Source organism: Bison bison, unplaced genomic scaffold, assembly GCF_000754665.1.
Source record: "Bison bison bison isolate TAMUID 2011002044 unplaced genomic scaffold, Bison_UMD1.0 scf7180017864063, whole genome shotgun sequence".
In the NCBI taxonomy this organism is placed as follows: Eukaryota; Metazoa; Chordata; class Mammalia; order Artiodactyla; family Bovidae; genus Bison; species Bison bison.
In genome coordinates this window covers 4,670,996-4,686,040 of record NW_011494635.1, presented here as the reverse complement: position 1 = coordinate 4,686,040, position 15,045 = coordinate 4,670,996, and the positions used below count along the sequence as shown (strand labels likewise).

At 54.3% G+C, this 15,045-nt stretch overlaps 1 protein-coding gene across 1 annotated transcript; it reads right to left on the bottom strand.

Moving 5' to 3' along the window:
• Positions 1-1,178: 1,178 nt before the first annotated feature.
• Positions 1,179-2,008, bottom strand: CALML5 (calmodulin-like 5). The gene has a single exon (XM_010836373.1). The coding sequence runs from the start codon at positions 1,873-1,875 to the stop codon at positions 1,429-1,431; it is 447 nt and encodes a 148-aa protein (XP_010834675.1). The 5' UTR covers positions 1,876-2,008; the 3' UTR covers positions 1,179-1,428.
• Positions 2,009-15,045: the final 13,037 nt, after the last annotated feature.

The window sequence follows — 15,045 nt, the reverse complement described above, 5'->3', positions numbered from 1 at the left end:
TGCCCTCGAACAGGAATAGGGGAGGGTAAAGGGCTGGGCAGGTGTTTTGCTATAGCCCTCCAGGTAAGCAGACTCTGTCCGTCTCCACCCTGCACTGAGAACCTCTGCCTTGGCTCTGGCCAGAATGGTTTTTAGAAACTACACAGCAACACTGCAAAAACCCAGGTTCCAATGGCACCTCAGCTTGACATCAGGGGGTGGAAGGGGGGATGCTCCTCCCATCTCTGACTTCTGGCCTCTCCCCAGCTCCTCTGTGGGCGCACGCACACCCAGGGAGCTGCTTCAGAGCCCCAACCCCAAAGGGGCCCCGAAGGGCTGGAGCTGAAGGGTTTAGGGGCACCTTCCTCCCTGAGCCTGAGCTAGGATCTGATGGGAAACACCGCCCACCCCTCAAGTGTGATCCCCTCCCATTACCCCATCACAGCATCTCTGGTCCTTCCCACGTCTTGACCATCCCGCCCTCCTTCAGGTAAGGCAGGGCTGGTCCTCCAGGGCTCCCAACTTGGCTCTATTAGTCCCCATATCTCAAATGCAGGACATACACACACACAGAGTTTTCTTTCAGATGGCTACATGCAAAGGGCAATAAATATCACCAGAGGGGCAGGCGTGTCCCACCCCTGGTCTAGACTCTAGCCCCAGGTTCTGACTGGAGCTCAGGCAGACACTCAAGTCCCGTCTGCCCCATCCCACTCATAGCACTCCCCCCACCCTCCTCAACCACCGGCATCAAAGAGGGGCCTCCTGGAGTCCTGCTGCTGCTGCTGCTGCTAAGTCGCTTCAGTCGTGTCCGACTCTGTGCGACCCCATAGACGGCAGCCCACCAGGCTCCCCCATCCCTGGGATTCTCCAGGCAAGAACACTGGAGTGGGTTGCCATTTCCTTCTCCAATGCATGAAAGTGAAAGTGAAGTCGCTCAGTCGTGTCTGACTCTTCGCGACCCCATGGACTGCAGCCTACCAAGCTCCTCCATCCATGGGATTTTCCAGGCAAGAATACCTGAGTGGGGTGCCATTGCCTTCTCTGCCTGGAGTCCTAGGGTCCCCCATTAGGGCTGAGTGGAATGGGGAGAGGCTCAAGGGAACCCCACGTGCCCCCGCTGGGGCCCTTCAACGACCCCACCCAAACCCCACCCTCCCCAGCCCCCCTCTACCCCCATTCAAGCACAGTCATACACCTTGGAGCTCACATCCCTTTATTCCAACAGGCGCATCACTTTGGGTCTCCTCACAACAGCTCTGCAAGGTAAGGAGCACCCCGGTCTCTCAAGCACTCTCCGTCTGGCCGGGCAGATCAGACCCCAGGCGACGGGGAAGCCCCTCCTGCCCACCACCAACTGTCCCCACATGGAAGCAGGGCCTGACCAGGCAGTGGAACCAGAGTCAGGCAGAGGCAGGGGGCAGCAGAGCAGGCAGGGGGTGGGGGACCTCAGTTCTGGGTGAGGATGCGCACGAATTCCTCATAGTTCACCCGGCCGTCTTGGTCCACGTCCGCCTCCCGGATCATGGCGTCCAGCTCGTCCTGAGACACCTTCTCCCCCAGCTGGGACGTGGCCTGCCTGAGCTCGTCCACGCTGATGTAGCCATCGTCGTCCTGGTCAAAGGCACGGAAGATTTCCCTCAGTCCCTCCGTGTCTGAGGTCTGAAGCCCTGCGGCCATGGCCTCCAGGAACTCCTGGAAGCTGATGCTGCCATTCTTGTCCGTGTCCAGCTGGGAGATGAGCTTCTTCAGCTCAGCCTCTGACAGCTTCAGGCCCACCTCCTGCATCACAGTGCCCAGCTCCTGCACACTGATGGTGCCATCCTTGTTCTTGTCGAACCTGTCAAAGGCCTCCTTGAACTCCGCCACCTGCTCTTCGGACAGCTTTTCTGCCATGTCGCTCGCACCTGCTACGGAGCTTGCCAGCTCACTGCCAACCCACCGGAGGGGCTCACGTCAGAGCTGGGACCAGCTCGGGACCAAAGCTGTGTGTGTCTGAGAACACAGCTCAGGCGGCAGCCTTGCCACTGCTGGGAACTCCCTCCTTTTCTGTGCATCCCAGCAAAGGGAGGAGGACACTCCCCACCCACCCCATGTCCCGGGGCGAGATCCTCCTCCCAGGGAGGGACAGCGGACTGCAGACTGACAAGAAATACAGGAACTGGAGAGGCGGGCCAGCCCCAGGAAAGGCTGCAGAGAACCAACGTGGCGGGGCCTCGCCCACCCCAACAGCAGAGCACAGTGCCCATGGCACTCTCACGTCCAGCCAAGCTCAAGATGGGGGGCTCAAGACAACTTCTCCAAATTTAGAGACCAGTGTGGGGAGGGGAGGGGAGCCTCCCACAGCCCTGAGAACCGGGAGGGCTGTGGCCAGCGTTCCTGTTCTCTCTGGGGCTGTCCAGCCCCCGTCCTGCAGGGTGGGCTGTGGTGGTAGAGCTGAGTGGGATTCTCCCAGGATGCACTGCGGGTTTCGTCACTCTCCAGCCCACAGTGGCTGGCAGGTCCTCAGGTGGGGATACGTCTGCCTTCCTTTGGCTTGGAGAAAGGGGGAGCCGGGCGGGGGGGTGGGGGGTGGGGGTGGGCAGAGCCTGCCACAAGTACTGCTGAGGTTCATTCATGAAGTGAATATTCGAAGTGTGATTTCAGAGGCGAGAGGAAGCCTTCAGTATCCTGCAAGGTCCTCTCCTCTAGCTCCCTTCTAGCTTCTCTGATTCTGTCCCAAGTCCCGGGTTCTCTACAGAGACCCCAGGAAGGCGGGGACCCTTCACTTATAACTCCAGAGGGGTCCTGCCTGAGAGCGCTGGGCTGGATCGGGCAGCCCCCAAAGATGCCAGGGGCGGGAGGATGTAGAAGTGGGTGGCTGGTACTTGGTCTGCCTTATGGGTTTACTAAGTCAGCCCTAAGCAGACAAATTCCCAGGCTGCATAGCCTTATCTGTTTCACCTATGTCCACTGCTCTGAAGCAGAGTTTAGACCAAGAGCTCAGGCCCTGGGGACCATACCCAAGTCCTAAGCCCTGAGATCCAAGGCTGTAAAGGGACATTTGCCCTGGGGCCCCCATGGTGACTTTCTCAAGCAAATTCCCTCATGATCCCTATAAATCCCCTGACTTGCCCCAGCTGTGCCTCCAGGGGAGGAGCAGACTTCTTCTGTCCTCCTGAGAAATTAGTAAGTTCCACTCCTGGTTCAGCCATCTGACAGCATTTTGTCCTTCCCTAGAGGGCAGTGGGCAAACACCTCTCCACTTCTTGACCATGCACATCCACCCCCGGCCACCCTGAGTCCAGGGGACCCAGATGCAGAGAGATGGGAAACCTTCTGGTTGCCCATCTCCTCACATGAAGGGTTTTCCTGGTGACTCAGTAGTAAGGAACCTGCCTGCCAAGGCAGGAGACACAAGAGACCAGGATCAGTCATTCGGTCAGCAAGATCCAATGGAGGAGAAATGGCAACCCACTTCAATATTCTTGCCTGGAGAATCCCATAGTCAGAGGACCCTGGTGGGACTGCAAAGAATCGAACACGACTGAGCGCACACAGACATCATGAAGACGATCACTATCTCATCTCAGAGCAGAAGAGTGCAGAGGCCAATACATAATGAGCAATCAATTTCTCAATGAAACTGACAATTGTCTTGGGTGGAGGGTGTGGATTCTCCTGGGAGACCAGCTTCATAAGACAAGTGGGGAGGGTGGGGCCACTGATTACTGGGACCAGCCCAGCTCCCTTGCTTATTTTTAAAGAATATTTGAAGATTTAAATCTATGCTTTAAATTTCCTTTTCTTCTCATCTCATTTACTCTCATTGCTGATTCTGCACTGTAAGTGGAGAGCTTTGCAGATACTGTCAGGAGACTTGAACTCTGGGTTCTAATTCCATCTTTGATTTGGGGACTTAATTTGTGTGTCTGTATGACAGACATACAAAGCTATCAGATAGGATAATAAGTCCCCGTATCTGATCAGACCTCTTAGGATCAAAGCTCGAAGCTTCTTTGATCAACGGAAGGTGTTGTTATTCCATGACCACCTTGTGTTTGGTTGTTGCTGTTCAGTCACTCAGTCATGTCTGACTCTGCAATCCCATGGACTGCAGCACGCCAGGCTTCCTTGTCCCTCACTATCTCCTGGAGTTTGCTCAAACTCATGTCCATTGAGTGGGTGATGCCATCCAACCATCTCATCCTCTGTTGTCCCCTTCTCCTCCTGCCTTCAATCTTTTCCAGCATCAGGGTCTTTTCCAATGAGTCCAGGTGGCCAAAGATTAGAACGTTAGCTTCAGCATCAGTCCTTCCAATGAATATTCAGGGTTGATTTCTTTTAGGATTGACTGGTTTGATCTCCTTGCAATCAAAGGGACTCTCAAGAGTCTTCTCCAACACCAATTGATTCAAAAATATCAATTCTTTGGTGCTTAGCCTTCTTTATGGTCCAACTCTCACAGCCATACATAACTACTGGAAAAACCATAGCTTTGACTATGCAGTCCTCATGTTTGCATTTGGTGTGAACCAACACTCCTAGAAGTATTCACTGGAAGAGGACTTTGCTCTCAAGGCCAGTGGGTAAGAGGACAAGGATGGCCGCCTGGGAGGCTGGGGGCTGAGCATGAGGAGACTGGGGGCTGCCACTCCCTGGGCAGCCCTCAGGCACAGGAGGAGGGAGGAAGGGCTGCAGACCCAGCAGGGAGGCCATGGTCCCCGCAGGGGCGCAGGATGTCTGTGCCTGCTGCCCGCTGGGGTGCTCGGTCTGCAGAGGAAGGAGAGCCTGGAGCAGAGGGAAGGGGGAAGCAGAGGAGACTCTGGCAGGTGGGCCAGCAAGCCTGCCCTGCTGGGCCTCGTCTGCTCCTGACCCCACCTCTCTCTCCCAGGGACACTCGACTTCTCTCAACCCTGGTCCTACAGGAGGAAGGGTGATGGAGGAGGCTAGGACAGGAAGGTGACCTCTTCCAGTCTGGCCGGGTGAGTCCTGAGGCCCTCGGGGTAGGGAACCCGCACACTCAGTAGCCATAAGTGTGTGTGTGTGTGCGCCCACGTGCACGTGAATGTGTGTGGCTGAGTGTGCGGGGGAGGTGTGCAGATCCAGGTCAAGGGTGGCTCCGCTTCCCAGGGACTTGACACAGCACCCCACTGCTGTCTGGGTTCTGTGGGCGAAACACCAGGAACCAGCAGAACGGGTCTTAAGGCTCCTCCGCCTCCCAGACCTGCAGGGACCTGCCTGTCCGTCCACCTGAGCCAGTCTCCGCAGGAACGGCCCTGCCACGATCTTACCCAGGAGACCCACTCCAAGAAAAGGGAAAAGACACCGTGTGGGGGTCACTGCTGCCCACAAGGCAAGCCCCCCTCCCCTGCTCCAGCCTGCTGCCCCCACCAGGCCCCCACCCTGAACACAGCACTCCCACTTGGGCCACACAGCAGGGTCCGGAAAGCATGGGGTGTGGGGCTGGCCTCTCCACCAGCCTGGGGTGGGTGACTTCACCTCCCCAGCTCCAGGGGCCTCCCTTTAAAGGAGATGACACAGCGCAGGCTTTATGGGGTGTCGGGGATGTCAGGGTGACACAAGTGGACAGGAGGCAGTCGCTTAGAGCCTGGCATACAGAAGGCACTCAATAATAGGGATTCCACTGTCCCTCGCTGCCCCATTACCCAAGTGCTGCTGTCTGCCCGGCACCTCCACGCTTCCTCCCGGCATTTGCTTCCAGGCCAAAGGACAAGCATCCTTGAAGGGGACCAGGGTGGCTGTTCTAAGGTCTCAGAAAGTCTTTATCTGAACTAAACACCTGGGCTCCCAAATTTGGGTGACAGTGTCTGTCCCGCTTCGCTCCTAGCGCTTCTATTGTTTCCTGTTCCTACTGGCCCTCACATGGCCGGTGCTCCTGGTAGAGGAGCAGATTCGCTGGATGAGCACGTTCTCAGGACATGATCAGAGGCTGGAGGCCACTTTCCAGGTCTCTGTTGCAGCAGATGTGTGATTCTGGGGCTTCCAGGAGGTAGACATCACATCACGTGCATGCGTCTGATTGCTCTGCACCCACGACTCTTCGCCAGCCAGGGCTGCTGGATTTTCAGGGCCCACAACTCGCCTGCATAGGGCAGACTGGCAGGACTGTCCTCTCCCCTCTTTAGGGGAACTTGGCAGGAGACATATCATGCTCCACTCACCATCCATGCACACGCCTGACCCGATAACGGTGGACTTGTCTTCCAGCACTTTCTGTAAAAAGTGCTTCCATCAAGTGCTTCCAGAGGGCTGAGACTTATCCCAGGACACCAGGCACTTTCACTTTAACCATCCCAGGTGGAAATCTTCCTAAGGTCTCACGTGTTTTATTTCCCATCACTGTAGAACTGGCTGGAATGTCCCTCCGGTGGTCAGAGGAGATGAGTGTGGCCATCAGCTGTGTTGCAATGCCCTACTGCCCACTGGGACTCCGGCAGGAGTGCTGGCTACTCGCTACACAGTCCTGGCTTGCTGTTTTTCTACTTGGCCTCCCCACTTCTCGCCCAGTGTCCCACAGCGTCCTCTTCATCTCTACTGGTGACATCACTTGAGGAAAAGCCCAGAGTTGCCTTCAGCACTGTGGGCCTGACAAAACAGAAGATGGGGGACTTCCCTGGTGGCTCAGTGGTGAAGAATCTACATGCCAGTGCAGGAGACATTGGTTCAATCCCTGATCCAGGAGGATCCCATGTGCTGCAGAGCAACTAAGCCCATGTCCCACAACTACTGAGTGTGTGCTCTCGAGCCTGGGAGCCCGCAACTACTGAGCCCAGGTGCCCTAGAGCCCCTGCTCCACACTAGAGAAGACACAACCAAAGAGTAGCCTCCACGCTCAGCAACTAGAGAAAAACCCATACAGCAATGAAGACTCAGTGCTGTAAAAAATAAATCCTTTTTTTTAAAAAAGAAGACGGGGACCCAGTCCTGAGCAGGGGGCACTCGTCTCCCTGTGCTTGTCTGGGGAACCCTGGCTGAGCCGCACAGGGGTGCTGGTTTAGACCAGGTCAGGGCTGACGCCTGGGGAGTGGGGGCAGCTCCGCTCCAACCATACAAGCACACGGCATAACCTGGCAGGTCACCTCTTGCCCGTGGCCAGGATGGCTCAGCCCGGTGCCCAGGATCTGGGTCAGCGTCCCTGCCCCCTCCTCCCTCATCATGAGATCCCAGAAGCCCTTTCTCTGCCACCAGAGCTGGGGTCTGTCTTTCCCACAATCCCGTCCAGCCAACCAAGATTCCTAGAAACAGAATCTGTCTCTCAGGCTGCTTCCTTCTTCGGGGAAATTGCTCTTTCCTGGTCTGGAGTCTCCTACAGACCCGCTGTCACCGGTCAACAGTGAGGAAACATATTTCTGCTCCCTTCTGCACCTGATTCTGTACGGCCCCAGGACTCTGGGTGCCCTCAGTGATGGGCTGATGAGAACCTTTTATATCTGTGGTCAGCAGGGGTGGCAGCCCCAGCTTTCCCCTGTCCCCAGCTGTCCCTCCACACCTGCCAGCGCCTACTTGCCTGACCTGGTAAAGCCACGCCCACACCTGTGTTCCCCCATTTACCTGGGGGAGAGGGTGATAGTCTTCCTCACAGCTGCGCTCCCGTGTGCCAGGTGCCTTGAGAAGGGTTCTGAAGGTGACCTCATCTCATCCTCGCTGTTCACTCCCGCTCCCAGATAAAGAAACTGAAGCTCAAGAGAAGTCACAAACCAGAGTCATGGACAAGCCAGGGTTTTGGATCTGGGCTTGCCAGACCACGAAGCCCAAACCCTTCTACCTCTCATGGCATCTGTCCAGAGCGGAGCGCAGAGCAGACGGCTAGCCCAAGGTGCCAGGAGGACAGCGTCTCTCCTCCATCTGTACTTACAGTGCTGATTCTGCCGGCATCTCATTAGTGAAAACAGACATTCTGGCTCTCAGCCCCATCGCTCCCAAGAACTCAGTCCAGGCGCAAAGCCTTTGGTCTAGGTGAGGAAGTAGAGGGTGGAGGGGATGGAGGGGGTGGGATGTCAGACCCTGAGGTGCACTCACCCCTCCTGTCTCCACGTCCGGGGTTGGGAGTGTGCACGGAGGACTTTCTGCTGGTGCTCTCAGAGCCAGGACTGCACTGATTCTCCCTAGGGTGCTGGGAGGTTGAAGTCACAAGGCCTTCCCCCACCCTGGTCCTCCCCTCCATCACTCCATCATTCGCTCCAGGAGACTTGAGTTCTATCCCAGTGGGGCCTCCATCCAGCCACGTGGCCTCAAGCAGAGCCTTCTTCGTCCATTCAACAGATGCCATTGCCAGGGTTGAGCTTGACCTTGAGAGCCTCCAGTGACCAGATGCTCTCCCCGCCTCCAGAGGGGCTGAGGCTGGCGAGAGGATCCCTCAGAGGCTGGAAACACCCTTGGGTCTATTCTCCAAGGACATCCGGCCTGGGAGGCATAGAGAGCACTTGCCCCGGAGCCAGGAGACCCTCCTATGAGGCACATTTTTGTCCCTCGCTCACCAGTTGCACAGTCCTGGATAACCACTTAGTTTTGATGGGTTACCAGGTCTGGAAAATGAGGGCATTGCACTAGAGGATGGCTCTCAGAATTTTATTGGCAGGGGCGCCACATTTCAAATGAAGCCTTATTGGTCTGAGAGAGAGCAGTTCATCTTCATTGAGCTCTTATGTTCCAGCTGCTCTGTGACCCTTCCAAGTGTGACTGCATGGTGCTCTGGGCCTCACTGTGATCAGCTGACAGGTGAGGCCCAGGGGTCAGGAGAGTCTGACTTGTCCAACATGAGTGAAGTGGCTAAAAGCAAGCTTTCCTGGTTGGCGGGGGGAAAGGAAGGAAGCAGAGTAGCGCCCATCGGCTTCTTCCTGCTCCCTCGGCATCTCTGGAAGGACTTCTGCAGAGTCCAGGTGTCTCCAAGAGCAAGTTCAAATCCAGGGGATGAATGACCTTAAAGGGAGTTAAACTACTTTGCTCTTCTGATGCCCTGTCCAGATACCATGCTCACGCCCCAAGCCTCCTGCCTCAACCACACCTCACTTGCTCACCAGCGGGCACATGTGTCCACCCATAGATGCTTGAACCTGCACATACACGTGTTTTCCTGTGTTAAACGCAAAGGTTTTCATCACCCATAAACTTTGGGCTTCCCAGGTGGTTCATGGGTAAAGAATCCACCTGCCAAAGTAGGAGACACAGGAGATGTGGGTTTAATACCTGGGGTCGCAAAGATCCCCTGGAGGAGGAAATGGCAACCCACTCCAGTATTCCTGCCTGGAGAATCCCCTGGACAGAGGAGCCTGGGGGGCTACAGTAGGTCGAAAAGAGTTGGACATGACTGAGTGACTGAGCACGTACCCCATAAACTTCAAAGGCTGGGAACTTGGAACCAACACCTTTCTGGCCTCTTAGTGAGTCCCAGACCCTTGGGGGAAAGCAGCTTGTTCTCTTGAACATAATTACCACACCCCAGTGGTGACGAGGGCTCAAAGGAACAGATGGGCCTCCTTAGCTACTCATCAAGTGCATCTCGGTATCAAAAGATTCGTAGCGTGGCGTTCTAGCCCCTCAGCCACATTGGTCTCTGTAATACTTTGTCCATTTTTTCTCAAACCATCAAATGCAAGTTTGAAAGGCGGGACAGTCACATACATGAGCCCTGCCCACCCCCAGCCTGCTCTCCACTGGCCTCCACCCCAAGGCCAGCCCAGAACCCCTTCGCCTGCCCACAGCACAGCGGAGGCAGTAAGTGACGGCGGGGTAAGCTACTTGGGAAAAGTTACCACAGGAATCACAGAAACCATCATTTCCCCAGGAAAGCAGGAAGTTCAAGAAGAGACTCTGTCCTGTTTGGCTACTTTTTTTGTGAGCTGTAGCACTGATATGTTTTGATTTGGGTGACAGTTTAATCCTGAGTTAATCAAAGTGACTCTTAGCAACTAAACACAGGCACCGATATGTTAGGGCCTAGACAGCATATCAAAAAACAGAGACATCACTTTGCCAACCAAGGGCCATATAGTCAAGCTACGATTTTTCCAGTAGTTATGTACAGATGTGAGAGATGGACCATAAAGAAGGCTGACCACTGAAGAATTGAAGCTTTTGAATTGTGGTGTTGGAGAAGACTCTTGAGAGTCCCTTAGACTGCAAGGAGATCCAACCAGTTAATCCTAAAGGAAAGCAACTCTGGAAAAACTGATGCTGAAGCTGAAACTCCAATACTTTGGCCACCTGATGCCAAGAGCCAACTCATTGGAAAAGACCCTGATGCTGGGAAAGATTCAGGGCAGAAGAGGGTGACAGATGATGAGATGGTTGGATGGCATCACCAATTCAATGGACATGAGTTTGAGCAAACTCCAGGAAACAGTGAAGGACAGGGAAGCCTGGCATGCTACAGTCCATGGGGTCGAAGAGTCGGACACGACCAAGTGACTGAACAATATGTCACCTTGGGTGGGAAGTAGGGTGAGGCCCCCAGAGACACTGTGGGTGCAGATAAGCTGATGAGGAGCTGGAAGGATTAGAGGCAGGGGTGGCCCAGGGGGGCACCCTGGAGGTGGATTCATAGACCAGCCACCTGAAGAAAGCAGCAGGACCTGCCTGGAGGACACGGCAGCCCAGGAAGACACAGGGAACCCTCAGAGCAACCTGAGCACTGGGCTTCCTCCACACTCGGTGGACTTCATTCCGCAGGTGAGGCCTCAGATCATAAACACGAATCACCTGGGTGGCCTATGACCCCGAGCAGGAGGCGGGAAGCAGCGCCCATGTCCTGGAGGGTGACGCACCTGACTGTTTATCAGGTTTTAATTAAACATTGTACAGCTCTGATCCAGATCGATGGTCTCCTCCCTGAACTGAAGGCACAGCCCAGGACAGGCCTGGAGGAGTCCTGATGACTCACACAAGACCAAGACCAAGCAAACATCCTTCCCAAGCTGGTCAGGCTCCGGGCTGCAACTGTCTTCAGGGGGAGGTGAGAAAGGACAATCCAGACCCCCACAAGTTCCCACAGAAGGCCCCCCACTAGCTGCAAAGACCCTCTCCTGGCAACAAGGGCGACTAAGAAAGTGTTGCTTTTCCCGAGGTCTCAGGAAGTTGAGCAAAAATGCGCTTATGTTACTGGCCCCTCCCAGCCTTGGAAAGCAAGAAGCCCCAGAAAGCACTGGTCCAGACCACGTGCTTGGTAGAGGCTACTTGCTGCCCCCAGGTGGGCTTGAACTCACCTCTCGGTATCCCACCACCACATCCCGTGTTTGTCTGTGTCAGTGTTGTTACTCTTAGACTGTGTGTGAACTGCAAAGTTCCCACAACAATAGTGCATGCTGTGTGCTCCCTGCAAACCCAGGCGTGTCCGCTCATTTCTGGGAGACTGAGTGATGGAAAGTCACAGGTAGGAAATTGATCCGCGCAGACCAAACACCCCAGAGACAGCCCGAGACGGGGACAGCCCTGCACTGACCCTTGGATGCATGCACTGGAACCGAGGAGACTCTGAGGGGCTGTTGGCCCTAAAGCCACAAGGGGAGAAGGTGGAGGCCCTACCCTGGGGTCCTGGGACCACACTTCCCTTCCCAGGACTCTCGCCCACCTCTGTCCTGAGCCTCCCTGCACCTCCTGCCTGATCCTGCTGGGTTCACATCCAGACATTTGGCCTGGAGGAGAAAAGTCCACCATCCCCAGATCTGCTGGCCCCCATCACCCCGACTGTGTTCAGGCCTCTCTATGAAGCCAAGCCAGCATTCCACAATAAAGACCGAGTTGGATCAAAGTGCCCCAGGTGATCAGATGGTTTGCAGGAAGCTGGGAGGTGAGTCTGTCCTCCTGAGGCCTGAACAGCAAGAATGCTGTGTGGGCGGGAGTGGACTTTTCTAGCATTAGTGTGGGGATGTGAAGCCTCGGAGAAGCCAGGGCTGGAAGGCCAGAGAGTGAAACCTCAGCAGCTGCTCCCAGGGGTCAACACAGAGGTCACCCGCCCCCACGGAGCCACATGGCAAACCTGTGAACAGTGAAAAGAGATGACAGACCACACCATGGGTGAAGCTGGCACCTGGGAGGGAGCGCCTGGGGGCACCCCATGGGGTCTGACCCAGAGGGAAGGGCTGGAAGGGATGACACAGGTCCAGGCCTCCTGCAGGTGGAAGAAGTCTGCCCGAGTGATGACCCGGCCCTCCACTCATTCAGCAAATGATGTCTCCCGAGCGCAGGACCCGTCCTGTCATGGAGGGCTTCTGTCTGTGTGTGTGTCAGCCACTTCTGTCATGTCTGACTCTTTGTGACCCCATGGACTGTAGCCCACCAGGCTCCTCTGTCCCTGGGCTTCTCCAGGCAAGAATACTGGAGTGGGTTGCCATTCCCTTCTCCAGGGGATCTTCACAACAGGGCTCTCCTGCATTGTAGGCAGATTCTTTACTGTCTGAGCCACCAGTGCTGGTCGGGGGGGAAATCAGAAACAGCCCTGAGACTTCCCAATACTTAGATCCCAATACTTAGATCCTCTTCTAACAGAATTGGTGATGATATTGATGAACGTGGGGGCTTCCCCGGCAGCACTAGTGGTAAAGAATCTGCCTTCCAATGCTGGAGACACAAGAGGCCTTTATAATTTTTTTAAACTATGCATAAAGTGATTCAGCATTCAGAAGATCTGCGGAACTCAGTAAACTGCTGCTGCTGCTGCTGCTAAGTCACTTAAGTCGTGTCCGACTCTGTGCGACCCCATAGACGGCAGCCCACCAGGCTCCCCCGTCCCTGGGATTCTCCAGGCAAGAACACCAGAGTGGGTTGCCATTTCCTTCTCCAATACTCAGTAAACTAGTAGTTTCCAATTGGCTGACACATGGAATTACCAAATCACGAGCGGGTGAAAGATCACTCAGAGCACAGGAACAACCAGTGGATTTCAACGGAACAGGATGAAAGTTCGTTGACATAGTTCCCGAGTCCATACCACAGTGAACTTTTAAGAAGCTGCCACCTGTCAATTTTTGATATGGTATCCAACAAGAAGAACCACAGTTCTCTGGAAGGGTCATTAAACATTCTCTCCTTTGCCAGGTGTGCCTATCATGTGATGCTGAATTATCATATACTTCAAATCAAAGTACCTGCCCACAGACTGAGTGCAGAAGCAGACAAGCTTTTATAAAGCCAGGCATTAAGGAGATTTGAAAAATTATTTTTTTTAGGTACTGTGATTCTAATTTTTTGTTTTGGAAATGTAATTATTTTTTTATGTTGTTGTTTACTTGCTAAGTTATGTCTGACTGTTTTCTACCCCATGGACTGTAGCCCACCAGGCTCCTCTGTCCATGGGATTTCCCAGGCAAGGATACTGGAGTGGGTTGCCATATCCTTCTCCAGGGGATCTTTCTGACTCAGGGATCAAGCCCGCATCTCCTGCATTGGCAGGTAGATTCTTTACTGCTGAGCCACCAGGGAAGTCCCTAATTATTTTTTATAAAACTATGCTATTTTTGCTTTTTCATTTCTTCTTTGCTTGTTTGCAGGGCAGGAATAGAGAGGCAGACATGAAGAAGGGACTTGTGGACACAGGGTGGGAAGGGGAGGGTGTGATGAATTGGGAGAGTAGGCTGGACATACGCACACTGTTATGCATAAAACAGATAGCTAGTAGGAAGCTTCTGTAAGACAGGGAGCTCAGCTCAGTGCTCCATGGTAACCTAGAGGGGTACAATGAGGAGTGCTGGGATGGGAGGGAGGCTCAGGGGGAGGGGACATATGTATACTTATAGCTAATTCACAGGGTTGTACAGCAGAAACTAAAGCAACCTTGTAAAACAATTATACTCCAGTAAAAAAAAATTTAATAAAATTCTACATTCCTTACAAAAAGTTATGAATACATAAAATACATTTACATATATTAAAATTTTATTAGTTCTCATGTCAAACACAGAAAATATTGATAGACATTTTTAAAGGCTCTTTACAGTCTGCAGTAATCCTTAAATGTATAAATGGGACTGAAGACCACAAATAGATCCTGCAGGGAAGGGAATCACCACCCTAAGAGGCCACAGGGGGAAAAACACACAGCTCAGGAAATTAAAAACATTCCCTCTGTCATAGTTTCCTAACCAGCAGTTTGCAACAATTCAGTCATCACAGCACTGTGTCCTGTGAGTCAGGCGCAACTCTAAAACCCTTCCTGAGCTCCCTTTCAACTTGCTTTATGAAGAGTCCACTCAGGCTCTGACCCAGAAACCTGGAGACTCCTGTTGGCCACTTACGCCTTGCAGGTGAGGAGGGCAGGACACAGAATATGGCAGCCCATCCACCGGACAGTGTCAGGCAATGTGACCCAGGCATGCTGGCCTCTGGTCCCCCCGGACACCGTGTCAGCTTCACACCCACGGCCAGTGCTTCTCCTGACCCTGCCCTCGTGGTCTTTCATGGACACGTCCCCCAACATATGATCTTGTGGGGACACACCATCCAGCTATAGCACTTAGTTTATCAAGTCTTCCTTTCACAGGTCATCCTCTAAACCCAACCCAAACTCAGAGAGGAGAGGGCTCAGGGCTGGTGCTTTTACTAAGTGTGGAAGGTGTGAAGACTGGAGGAGAAAGAGTGGGAACTGGGCGAGTCCAGTAGGCAAACCCAGAACTCATCCCTCTCGAGGCTGTCCACTCACCTCTCTGAAGCTGTCCCCGCAGCTCCGGCCAGTAGGGACAAGGGTCTGGCCATTCCCAGAGCTGCTGGCATCAGTGCAACCAGCTGGCCAGCCTGCTGCCTGGTCCTAGACTCCTGTCCCAACAGGACCTGGGCTCTAGGCAACCGCAGGGTGGTGAGCATGCTAGGGGAGGGACAACCCGGCTGCTTTTAAGTGCCGGTGAAAGATGGGGCTCATGCAGCACAGCCACCTCCATGTGCTCTCGGCCACCTGTCCACGCACCTGGCCACCTGCACATGCACAAGGCCATCTCCACACACACACGGCCACTTCCCTGCATGCCCAGCCACCTCCTAGCAATGGTCATGGCCAAGCAACTGAGCAAGGAGCAAGTAGCTGAGTTCTAGGAGGCCTTCTCCCTGTTCCACTCAGACAGCAACAGCACCATTCCC

What these genes read in the sequence shown, in the direction of transcription:
- CALML5 (XM_010836373.1), bottom strand. Translation starts at nt 1,875, where the DNA reads ATGGCAGAAAAGCTGTCCGAAGAGCAGGTGGCGGAGTTCAAGGAGGCC.